General features: G+C 42.0%; 1 protein-coding gene across 3 annotated transcripts in view; it reads left to right on the forward strand.

Annotated features, from left to right (window-relative positions):
* Nucleotides 1-13,285, forward strand: part of FAT2 (FAT atypical cadherin 2) — a 249,212-nt gene that overhangs the window by 131,104 nt on the left and 104,823 nt on the right. For all 3 annotated transcript variants that reach the window (XM_085617672.1, XM_085617673.1, XM_085617674.1), the window contains exons 7-9: nt 61-200; nt 3,754-4,029; nt 8,382-8,592. In XM_085617672.1, coding sequence (XP_085473798.1) covers nt 61-200; nt 3,754-4,029; nt 8,382-8,592 — 627 coding nt within the window. The remainder of the gene's footprint in view (nt 1-60; nt 201-3,753; nt 4,030-8,381; nt 8,593-13,285) is intronic.

Below are 13,285 nucleotides of genomic sequence, written 5' to 3' on the forward strand. Positions count from 1 at the left end.
TTTGTTGTGTCCATCCAGCTGTTACCTCATCTAATCCGTGTCCATGTTCTTGAACCCCAGGAGGCGATGGTGATTTGGACTTCGATATTGACAAGAGCACAGGTGGGGTAATGATTGCCAGAGTCCTGGATGCAAAGAAGAGGTCGAACTATAACCTAACTGTGCAGGTGACTGATGGGACCAGAGTAATCAGAACCCAGGTGAGTAAATACCTGTGGCTGCGCTCTTGCTGAAGTTCAACTTGTAGCTTGTTGATATTGTCAATGGTGGAGCAGGTGGTGGCCAACAAGATGAGGAGCATTGAATACACTTCTCTGCGCACTTCAATGTAATGGGCGTGATTTAGCCTGTCGTAACCCACTTTCTTTAGGGGCTAATGGAATTATGCAGCAAGGGAGTAGCACATTATTCGACTAGAAAGGGCAATTATGTGGCATAACGAAGTCTATTTGGCAACAGTATTCTCCCACTATTTTGTAATTTTTCAGTCTTGGTTTTGACAGTGTAGCTGTCAGAGATCTGTCGCTTGCAATATACATAAACTGGGCTTTGGAGCCACCAATTTTAACTATTGGCTTTCTTCAACTAGCCCTTGTAAGCCATTGACATGGAAGTTTTCAGTCATATTCTGCCTCAGCTCAGTAGAGCATTTATTTCTCACCTAATGCTACTGGCTGTTTAGGTGTATTCTTCCACCTCAACTAGCATGCTTGCATTGAGGGACTACTTTACAGCTGTAGCCCACACCTGCTGTCTCTTTCCCATGTAGTCGTACATGCGACCCAGGAGCAGTGAGTTTCACAATGCTTGAAACATGTTAACACTGTCTGGACAAAGGTGTCATCTTATTAATATCAGTTTATCTCTTTAACACAGCAAGGAACAGCTGAAATGTAACCAGTTTATCTTCTTAAATGCCCTGCCACCAGACAGCCACACATGTTCTCTAGGTCTGTCACTGAGTTGGAATTTTCTTCAGTTTTTACACTTTATTGCAGTTTGTTTTCCTTCCACCCTTGAGTCAGTGGCTAATGAAAGTCGACTTGCATAGCAAAGTATGCTGTGACATTGATAAAATGTCCCTGGAGCTTTTCCCACTACTGGCACTGTGGTTACGGAGGAAAATGTCTACCGATTGTATTAGTAGTGAGGGGTTCCTAGATAACCCCATTTAAGGTTGTCTGCATTGTCCAGTACACCAGCATTTGTAATGGCTGTTTTCACGGCTGAAGCCACGGTGTGTCTGAGGAAGATTGTGCCATTGACCAAGATCCACTTTGTTTCATCAAATACAGAACCGTCTGTGTCTTTTCATCTGTGCCGAAGGCGTGAGTAGAACACTAAGGTTTTGGCTACTACTTCAGTGAGGAAGGGCACCGTGAACAAAGCCCACAGGTCTTGTCAGCCATAAGAAAGAATTGGTGATGTTTGAGAAAGACAATCAGGCTGTGGGAAGTAGAGAGTAGGTGCTCCCGGCAGGTTCTGCCAGCATTCCTTTTCGACTCCTGGAATGTACGCGTTTGTTGATGTTGGCTTCCCGGCATGGATGCCGTCTTCTTGAAAGTTGGCTGGCATCTCAATAGGCGTGGCAGTGAAGTTCCTGTGTAGATGGTAGCGGATGGCTGCTGTAGGCAGCACTTTCATCCCCTGAACAGAAGGTACACCTTTGGGCGACGGCTGGTTTACCAAACTCTAGGAAACAACTCTCTACACACCCCTAGAAAAAATACTCTCACACTCTAGATTGAAAGAACCGAAGAAACATTTGACATGATCGCACCCAAGAACCTAATAACTCATCAATTTAGCCAATTTCTAGGTGTTTTCTTTGAACAATGATCCAACACGGTGTCTTACTTTCTGGTTTTTGTCTGAAATTCATTTGAATGATCTATCTTCTTGTATTTCTCGCCTTGTAAGTTGAATTCTTGTATTCTAAACCTTTTTTCGCCTATTTTCCTGAGCACATTAGTTTAGGTTCTTACATTTCTCGTTCTCTGCCTCGTGCAGCATTTCTTTCTTTCTGCCCTTCTAACTCTCCCATTCTATCTCGCTCTTTCTCCTTCTATCTCTATCTATCTATCACTACTGCTCTGTCTCTCATACTCTCTCTTTCTCTCCCCTGAGTCCCCTCTCTTTCTATTTAGCTGCGTCTCTATATTTCTCTCTTCTTAATCTCTCTCGTCTCCCTCTTTTACCTTCTCTCTCATCTCCTTGTCTCTCTCCTTCTATTTCGTGCTCTCTCTCATCTTTCTATCTCTCCCATCTCTCTATTTATATAGCTTTACGATTGTCCCTGCCTCTCTCTTGCTCTATTTTTCTTCGTATTGTCTGTCTCCTGTAGCTATCGCTCCTCGTGTGTGCTGTAGTTTCAGACCAGGTGCTATTTTGGTGGCCTCCTCTGGGCTGCCTGCCTTTCCCCTTCTGAAGACGATATGGCCTCCTTGAAAATGAGCCACACAATTTGAGATTGGATTTCTAGGGCTCGAGGAAAAACTCCAGATTAGACTTAAATCAGCCTGCTGCCTTTTCCTTATTCAGCTCTTGATCCGCCTACCACTTAGACACCCTCAGGTAATGCGCCCTCTAAAAACCCACTTCATTCATTCATTCATTCATTTAGCCTCTGGTACTGAAATCGAATACACTGACACAGTTCCTAAGAGGTAGTTTCAGAGGCAGCCCACAACCTAACATGGTACAGTACTTTAAGCGTGAACTCCGGAGATCAGCACAATATGCCAGAACCTCTCATTTTTCATCTGGCCATTTCTCGCTCTCGCTCTCTCTCTCTCTCTCTCTCTCTCTCTCTCTCACTCACTCTCTTTCTCTCCCTCTCACTCCCTCTCTTTCTTTCTCCATCTATCTCTCCCTCTTTCACAACTTTCTCTCTATCCCTCTCGGTTTCTCTTTCTCTTTCTCCCTCCCCTCTTCTCTTTCCTGTGACAGGGAGACACTAATCATTTCCACAAAATTGTGATACTACACAGAAAAAGATTGATAATGACCGGGAAATTAACATAATTCCGTGAGGATACCAAAATGTAGCTAAATACATCTTATTTGTGTTCTTGTCTTAGCTTTATTTGATCTTTAACCAATGTCAAGAAAAATCTAAAGAGCTGGGTGTTCACTCAACCTTTCTCAGAGAGCTCCGCCCACTTGCCTCCTGGCGCTATTGCCATTTCTGCATCATTCCTTTCCTGGTCTACAGAAGGAAGATGGGCTGAAATTAAAGGAAAAAAAACCTTTTGTTTATAATAAGACACAAGCAAATGTTCTTGTAAATGAAAGGAATGATTTAGAGTTGGATGACAATGAATGATCTTGCAAGGAACAAAGGAGAATCCACTGGTATAAATTTTCCTTACCACCAAACTCTAATTCAGGCCCTAGCTGTATCTTTTCTTTACTTTCTTTTGATTCTTCCTAGCAGCCTTATCTGTACTGACAGGTATTACTTTACAGACATGGAGGCGTACATGTATACACCTTGCTCCTGTATGTGTGACAGAGAAGGTGCCTACATTTGATCCATGTGCTTGTTAATGTGATTTGACTGTTTTGGTAATGGCTTGTGGTTAGAGTGAGGTGTGATTTAATGAAAGGAAAGAAATACGGGGGGAAAGGCCACTAATTTAGAATGTCACAGGAACCAGATACGTAAACTTATCAAGTCTGTAGTACAGTAGGCTTTTATTCGAAGTAATTTGGCAACATAGTTGAGTTCTTATATCTGATTCTACCCAACAGGCCTTCGTACAAGTAATTGACATCAACCAGCATCGCCCTCAATTCCTGGAAAGGCAATACGAGGTGAAAATCCCGGAGGACACATCCCCAGGACAGGAAATACTCCGGGTCAACGCAAGTGATCTAGATAGTGGAACGAGGCTGGTTTACACCCTTCAGGACACCACGGATCCCGAGAGTGCCAAGCTCTTCCAATTGGACCCCATGAGTGGGGTGCTGGCTACTGCAGCAACACTGGACTACGAGATGGCAAGGCACCACATTTTAACAGTGATGGTAAGGAAAAAGCTTCTAGAGATTCACAAATTGGTTAGGTTCCTGCGCAAATATCTTGCATGTCTTTCCCTGGGTCAAAGGATTGACAGGAACGTTACCTCTCCTGCTTGTATTATTTATGTGTGAGCTGCGAAATATTTCTTTTTAAATGAAGACATTGCAGTAGGATGAATTTCTGGATTAGTTTCTTTAATTTAAAAAAATACAATTTTCATTAATGTTTTCCACTGGAATATTTCTCCTTAAATGAAGGCATTGCAGTAGGTTAAATTTCAGGACTCTTTTACTCAATTAAGAAAAACATTCAGTTTTCATTTATGTTTTTTAAACTAAGGAGTTGTTGCTTGATTTTTACTTATAATGTAGTTGGTTGTGTTTTTATTTTATTTAAACCACATATTTAAATTTCCATTTTAATTGACAATACTAACTTATTTTAACTGCAAACAATTAAAAAAAAGCCATTTTAATAACTCAATATTTATTATAAAAGTTTTTGTTAATAATACTAACTTTGTTAAAAGTCATTTTTAAATTTTCTAACATCTTAACTGTTTATCATAACGTTTTGCAATTGCTTACTAACCTATGTAACCTTTTAAAAATCTTAACCTTTCAGACACGTATGAAAGTCACTTTGAAATGTTTTAACAACTCAAAAATGTTTTAACTACAAAAGTGTTTCGAAAATGCCCAAATATGTTTTCAACATTTGAAAGCAAATACCCTTCCAATCCATTTAATTATGAAAAATCTTTGAAAAACTGCTAAATAACCTTTTACAGACAATCACAATGTTTAATGACCCCAAATTATTTCAGTAATTTAAGATCCACATAAACAATGATTATGTGATGTGTGCTCTTTTTTTTCTTCTTATGTTGTATTTTTCAGCAGGCCAAGTCAGTTCAGTTTACAAAACTTTATTCGGATAAACATAGTATCCATAAAAGTACGACAATGGTTAAAAATGACAGCGAAAATAAAAAAGAAGTAGCAATACATAATAGTTAGAATTACAGTTGTATGAACACAGTATCAAAACATTTGAATGACAAAATAAAACAAAAGTCCTCATTAATAAATAAATCACTAATATATAAAACCAATCCATTCGATGGCTATGAAATGTTCGTGCATGAATGAAGCTCAGTGATTAGACATTGTCTTACGCGCCCTAGTGGTAATTCACAAAAACGTGCTTAGACGAAAAACCAGCTCTTCATCAGCCAAGGCAAGCATACATGAATAAGCAGAAATCAAACTAATAAGCATGCTCTTATTAAAAAATGGGAGAAGAAGCCACTTGATATATTTCATGTAATATTTGCAGGAAAAAAAAGTGTTGAATTGATTGGCCACTCACTCCGTCACATGGGCAGGGTAGTGAATCAAGTTTCGGATGATAACCCAATGGAAAACACAAAGCAAATTTAACTGTCCCAACCCTCAGGCGGAATAAGAGGCTCCTTTCCCACCGACTCATAGGTAGGGTGAGATAATTAGGCCAAGTCAAATTTTCAACCGAAAATCACATATAGGAGAAAGGCTACATGTTTCCCTTTGGAAAAAAATTATGAAAAAATATTGGGTATCTTGAAACATGGGCCCTTATTACGCGTTTGGGGTCAAATTCCAATCCTTATGAAAAACGTTTTGCACAGGGATCAAAATTACGATTTGTGTGATAATTATCACACCCTCAGAGTTTTCCCTTGATAAATTCCGACAGGCCAAACTTTCCAAAATCTATTGTGGGAAAAATGCTGGGTTTTGGCCAGTACATGCAGAATCCGGTGCAATAAGCTCCAACATACTCATGTTATTCCACAAAAATGTGTAATGAGGTGTATTCATAGCACCCAATAAATTCTGCTCTGGTTAAGTTGGATTTCATCAGGTGCAAAAATATTGCACCATTTATAGGCCACTCGTAATAAGGGTTTTGGGATGAGAACAAAATCTCAGGTCATTTGGTCAAAGACTTTATAGAGTATAGTTTAGTATTTTCCGAACTGTGGGTCATGACCCACTGGTGGGTCGCAAGCTGATTTTTGGGGGTTCGCGATAGCAATAAATAAATATGGCTTTAAATTCTGTATTTATCTTATCACATTTGCTCAGCTTCAAAGAAGGAGCCCCAATATCAGGTTCTATCTTCTGACAAACTGCTGCTTCGTTTTTAAACATGGGGATTGTTTTATTCAAACTCCTCTCACTTTACAGTCGGCGAAAGAAAAGTAAAATGAATTATGTTACAATCTTGCTTGGGGACTGGGAATGTGAATGGAAGGTCTGTGGGATGTTATTTTTTGCAACACACAACAGAATGTAAATATCTGTAAATGAACTGTACACATTGAAGAGTTGGGAAGCTAAAACTGAAGCACATTTTTTGTAACCCTTAATTGTGATGAAAACAAAGATTCTAATAGGATCAAAACAAATCAAGACAATTTACTTGGTGATGCACAAATGATAAATATTCACTGAAATCCGATTTCCACTCATCATTTATGTGCAATATAGTTTTATCAATAAAACTGCATGTCTGTGCAAATTTAGTGTCCATTTCAATGGAAAATGTGCTGCCTGTAAATGACAGTGCACTAGCACACAATGCTTAGTTACTATAAAAAAAAGCCCACTTCATGTCCATTAAAGCTAGTCGGGTTGCGAAAGTTTATTGTTCTAAACATTGGGATGTGATTCCAAAAAGTTTGGATAGCACTGCTGTTGTTACTTCAAAGAGGACCCCAAAGTCCGCTAGGATCGCTAGTTAGGTGATCTCAGGTTACTTTGTGGTATAAATGTGGTATAATATCGTAGCAAGAGCATTTTCTGGCATAAACATTGTGTCTTAAGTATCATAGACAAAAGCATTGCTTTGTTGGAGCTACTAATAGACAATCAATGGTACTTTTGCAAACTATATTTAAGATAGACAATTTATGTCTGACAATATCTGGCAATGATATTTTGATGTACAAACAGACGTAGGTGGATATATCACGAATAAAACAGCCCATTGTACTCTTCCCATGAAGAGATGCACCAGCAGGTGCAGTAGCCTGGTCTGGGTGCCCTAGCACTCATGCAAGCAAGGGAAATGGGGTCTCCAACCACTTTTTAGTAGCAAAACGCAACCATAATTGTGGTCCAGATAGCCCCTCAAACCGTGCACCCATGCGCCAATGCATCTGCTGCACTATTTGTGCCAATGCCCTTGGCTAAGTGTTGTGTCTTCCCAGTTAATTTCCTAAGCCCCCAAAGGAAAGTGCAACCTTTTTGGAGAAAAGAAAAACTGGCAGGTATCTCATAACCCTCCTCACTGAATTATACTCATATAGGCGAAAGTGTTAGGAGTGAAACAAAACCTGCAAGACAATATTTTATCTCTAGGTGATACAATATAGGCCCACGCGATTCACAGAATCCGAACACACAGACAAGTATTTAATTGTATTACATTATTTATTACACCACTCATCCACACATAATTTGAATTAGAATGATTGTAAATATTGTGAGCAGCTCAGCAAGTCACATACACATTAGGACAAAGGTTAGATATTTCCCAACCACATTTCATAACACATCCCTAATCCACTAGTTTAAACCAATTTAAGATATATGTAGCTGTCTAAAAGATTAATTACCTTACTTTATTTATATATGCCAATTAATGAAAGGCCCGGCTGATACCTCATTATGTCTGAAGTCGGAACTCCCTATTTCAACATCCCTGCAGCAGCCGGTCCATGTGCCTAATCCCGCTCCAAACACAGACAAGAGGGAACATGCAAGGTCATTTCTTCTCATAACCGCATTTCAGCACTTGTGTTTTAGAACCTGGAAATGTTCTTTTCTCCGTCCAGTTGACATGAGCTTCAGAAAGCTTGACCACCGAGCACATTATTAGCTTGCATACATGGAAGGGCCTTGTTATGAAATGAGCAACGCGCACACAAATGTATTCGATGCACAGGTACCATGTTAAAATACAGAAAGTCCCGTGTTGTGTGAACATAATAAAACACTGCCACTCATTTCAAAAGGGTGTGTTATAGGTTGCTTATGATGGCCAAGTGGAAAGCTGACGCCTTCAGGACCAGTTTTGGTCTGGATCATAGCGCAATGTGGAGACTGTCCAACAGATCATGGAGTCTGAATGGCAAACAGCAATGGGCAGGAATTCAGGTACACATCAGGACATACCTGGCTCTCCCACAGATTTTGCAGGCCCCTTAGATGCAATGTTTGTCTGTAGGTTTGTCATGCTCCGATGAAGGTGAAGACTTCCATAGTACATCTGCCACTTTTTTCATTATTCAATACCATCCCAATCCCAGGTGCGGGACCAAGAGGTGCCCATTAAGCGGGACTTTGTGAGGGTGATCATCAACGTGGAGGACTGCAACGACCACCCGCCCCAGTTCCTGATCCCTCAATATGAGAAAGATGTCCTCATCTCAACCCCGAAGGGAACCAGTATCCTCAAAGTCCAAGCCTTGGATAAAGACCAAGGGATGAACGGGGAGGTCAGATACTCCATACAGACAGGTGAGCCTGGAGCTGGCCATTTGAAGTTGTTTGTATTATTTGTTATATGTTATGTTTTAAGTTACCCCTGCCCGAGGTTGCAGGCCATTGGATGTTCTGTGACAGTATAGATGCACTAGAAGAGTTTTTTACTAGGGTCACAGAACCTTGAAGTGCTTTTAAATACCTGCATCGTATATAGTCGTGAGCATTTTATTCCATACCAACCGTGGTTAAACACCAGTTTCTTTTACTAGGATGCTGTCTCTCACACAAGAGCTCTGTTAGAGGAATATTTTCAAAACACATGTGGAATGAATACTGTGAGCCCCCCCTAGGATGCAACAATATGTATCTTATAGCTTCAAATATTCAGTGTAGACCCCATTATTGCCTGGCTGTCGTTTGTTTATTGCTTACGAAGGCCCAGGTGTCTGCATGACCTAAATCCCATACGCAGCACAGCTCAGGAATAACTAACCACTGTGGCGTAGCTAGGGGGGGGAGGGGGGGCGGTGAGGGCGGTCCGCCCCAGGCGGCACTATTTTGGGGGCGGACAAAGGCATTCAGATAAGGCTCGGCTTCCTTTCGTGGACGTTCGGGACGGGCAGAGAAGGAATAGGACTCGGGCAATGTCCTCTTCTTTTTTGTGCTGGCAGCTGTCCCCTCCTCTCTTCATATTATTCCCTCTCTTTCTGTTTTGCTCCTCACTTACTGAAAACCGTAACTTGAAGAAACGGTTCATAACCTCTTTCCTTCTTTCATTTAGTTGCTTCCCTGTGAAATGGATCCAAAAAAGAAAAACACTCTTGCGGGAAATGCCCTTTTTCTGACATTTTTCTATTCCAAAGTGCAGCGGGATTGAGAGAAATAGAAGGTTTTAAATATGAAAAATAAATACATAACTAAATAAAGCAAGACAGAGTGGTTGCAAAGTGGCCACATTGGTTTTATTCACATCCAAACACATCAGCCTCACTTTACAGACTTTGCAGTGAAGCGCTACTTTTGTTTTCTCGTCTTGTGGGAAAGTGCACCATTCCTGGAGGGACTGCAATACTGGTTGATGGATGGATTGGAAAAGAAAATGTGTATCATGACTCTGTTTATGGATGTGGTCTTTTTAAACCATACTGCTTACGTTTATTAAGGATATAAGCAATGGACATTGAAACGGTCCCCTTCAGGGCCCTGTAGTCATGTCCTTAACTTTTCAGGTAAAACCACTCGCTGATTTCTGAATAGTGAGTGAGAGATCGTTAAGGTAACCATGTTGTTTCTGCTTACATTTCACATGCTTTACTTAATCTTGCATTCCCTATGAGTGTTTGCTTTTACTTTTTTTTTTTAGGCAGCATATTACTCTTATCAAGTGCATAATTTGAATTGAGCCACATTCAAGTGTTTATAGCGGGCACAATTAGGTTGCAGCTGAAGACAGTGCGAGTTTCTCTCAGTGGGGCAGTATGGTGTTCAGTGGGGGAGAGGATGTGGCACTATGGTCAGGGCTGTCGAATTTAGAACTGAGGAACTGGGTTCAGCCTTCATGACCAGTGCACCAGACCACTCTACCGAGGGAGCATATTCCCATGCTAGACCTTACAAGGCCCCACTAGACCTTAGAAGGCTTGATGTCTTAGCACAAGCAGGTGTACCCTAGTGGAGTCAATTGTGAGTTAACCTTGAAGGCCTGTCCACCACAATCCATACTGAAGTTCATCTCCAGTCTTGTGGGCAGGCCTACGAAGCAGCACACCCTAGAGCAACAGTGATCCAGTCACTGTGACTCTGTCACTGAAGTCACATGAACCTTGAGCAGGTTAGGGCGGTGCAAACGGTGTGACCGCACTGGGTACCTATTTTGGGTGGGTGAGTAGTGTTTGCAAGTATATTATGGTTTAAAAAAACTTGCTGCCACCTTCCTGGCCTCCAGCAATTTTCAGAAAGAATAAAAATGTCATGATAACTTCGGTGATTAATGTTCTTCCTAAAGAGAGATCCGAGTTTTGTCTAGTGGAAGGGTTGACTCCTGGAAAGGTAGCACAGAGGGTTAATATGCCTGCTGCAAAGAACATGTACCATGCAGATCACAAAGTGCACTGCTTTAATGGGGGGACCATGATGAATGGTCATTTAATGTCAGCTGTAGATGATGGATCCCAGAACAGTGTCATGTATGTGCATGTTTGCATTGTGCCGAGGGGATTATCAGGTAATTGTTCACGCAGCTCTCTGATGGATGTCACATGCGGTTTTTCTGAGTCCCCAGATAGATCATGCAGACTGTGTGTTCTCTTTTGTACTGCCAGTCACTGCCAGTCACCGGTGTATTCAACTGTGTAGCCTTGGACCGTGTCATGTATGTGCATGTAACTTGCATGATCGAGGTACTATTAGCGGCGAGTCACCGGTGTATACAACTGTGTAGCCTTGGACCGTGTCATGTATGTGCATGTAACTTGCATGATCGAGGTAACTATTAGCGGCGATACTACGTGTCTCTCGGTCCTCTTTCAAGTGCTTGCCGTCCTTTTTCCCCAGCAACACCCCCCCAGGGGCGGCAATCTGATGGATAGCCCGGGGCGCCACAAGCTCTAGCTACGCCTCTGTAACCACACGCATCATTAAGTGCTCCTCAATCGCATAATGACTGTGAAGTGCCGGAGAAAACACTTCTGAAATGAATTTGCAAAGAGAGACACCGGTCATATTTACATGAAAGTGGTGGAGTTCGGGTTAGCTCCAAATTTGCTAACGCCGCGCTCCATCATTTTAGAAACGCAGGGATGCGCCGTATTATACAGTAATACAGCACACCCCTGCGTTTCTCCCTCGGCTGACACTAAATTAAGCTGCCTAGCGCCAACGCAGGCACCCTTGCACCACAGTGCAAGGGTGCCTGCATTGAGGGAATGATTGATTATGTGAAGGAAGGTGTCCCTTCCTGCATATAAACAATAAATTATGGCAATTAGTAACTCCTATGTTTGCTGCATTGTGCAGCACACATAGAAGTTGCAAATCGTCATTTTTTCAAATAATTGTTTATGTGCGAGAAGGGACACCTTCCTGCACATGAACAATCATTCATGGCGATTTGCTGTTTCTATGTGTGTTGCAGAGTGCAGTACACATAGAAACAGCAAAAACAAGGAGAAATAAAGCATGGCTCCTCGTTTTGCCATGTTAAGACCAAGTTTTCCCTGGTCTTAATTTTGGTGCTGCCTCCTATTTACGCCACCCTCGTAAATAGGGGCAACGTCACGCCCACTGCAACACCCATTGACCACCCCTTTCAGGCTAAGCGTAGCGTGAAAGGGGGCCTTATTTACAAGGCAGCGTTAAGCCACGTCAAGTGGCTTAACGCTGCCTTGTAAATAAGGCAAAGCCCCTATCGCCTCAGGAACATCATAAATAGTGGCGTTCCTGTGGTGATAGGGACTTTTAGAAGTAAGCTGTGAAGCTGTGAAGCATAAGTAGCATAAAAAGGGCAAAAGGTGATATATCCATACTTCGCACCTGTGCAGACTTTAAGTATTTTTCCCCCGGGGGGATGATCCAGTTTTGGCACATGACCAGAACATCTTGTGTTTTGCGGTATTTCCACATGCTTAAGAGTCTAAATATGCATAATGTAAACATACAAAAACACTTTACAGTGAGTTGTCAAGTGCTGTTACAAGCACGTTACTGCCACTCCCTGCCCGAGCACATCCAAGGTTCTTTCAGCAATCCTGTTTTGTCATGATTGATTGAAAGCAAAGCACCGCAATGTGTTAAACAGGAGCTTCTAAAGAGAAATTAAATGCATTTCTGTGATTCCTCGCTAAATGTACATTGCACGCACTCGTTGAGAACAGAATCATTTGCTCATTTCACCAAAGGCTGGTCTTGATGCCAATAATTAAATGGTAAGATTCACCCACTACATTCCAGTGGTAAGATTCCAAGGTCATTAAAAACAAAGATAGGGGCGTGGCTTGCCAGGATCCAGGATGGTCATTGGCTTCTCGAGCTCTGACCCTGCTCCGGGTTCGGAGCCATCTTTCCCATTTGAGGACAGTGGGTGGTGGTAGGTGCAGGTGGGCTGGAGCTCAGAAGGACTGTTGCTCCATTGGGGGCTTCAGAACACCTTCTACCACGCCAGAGACCCATGGAAAAATAAACTAAGAGAGTTCAAGGGGTGGCTGGCTACTGTTATTCATGTCCTGTAGCATTTAGTACTGTTTTCTCTGCACAAAATGCATCCTCTGGCCCATTTTGGATGTAAGGGTGCATTTTGTACTAAGAACATAGCACTTAATGCTGGATTACACTTCCCACACATTGATGCATAATTACGAGCAATTGTGCAGTAATTACGAGTAATTACATTTGAAAGAATTACTCAAAATAAGCCCGCGTCTAGTTTTGTGGCTAAAAATTAAATAGCAAGATTCACCCACCTACATTTCACTGGTAAGTTTCCGAGGTCATTGTCGTTAAAAACAAAGAGGGTGGAGCTGTTCAGGTTCCAAGATGGCCTTAGGCTTCTGAAGCTCTGACACTGCTGCGGTATCGGAGCCATCTCTCACATTCGAAAACGGTGGGTGCTGTTGAGTTCAGGTGGGTTGGAGCGCAGATGGACTGTAACTCCAGTCGGGGGCTTCAGAACAGCTTCTATCCCGCCGAGACACATGGACTGGGAAGGAAAGTTGGTCCTCTGTGTAGGCAA

The sequence above is a fragment of the Triturus cristatus genome, chromosome 7, assembly GCF_964204655.1.
Source record: "Triturus cristatus chromosome 7, aTriCri1.1, whole genome shotgun sequence".
In the NCBI taxonomy this organism is placed as follows: Eukaryota; Metazoa; Chordata; class Amphibia; order Caudata; family Salamandridae; genus Triturus; species Triturus cristatus.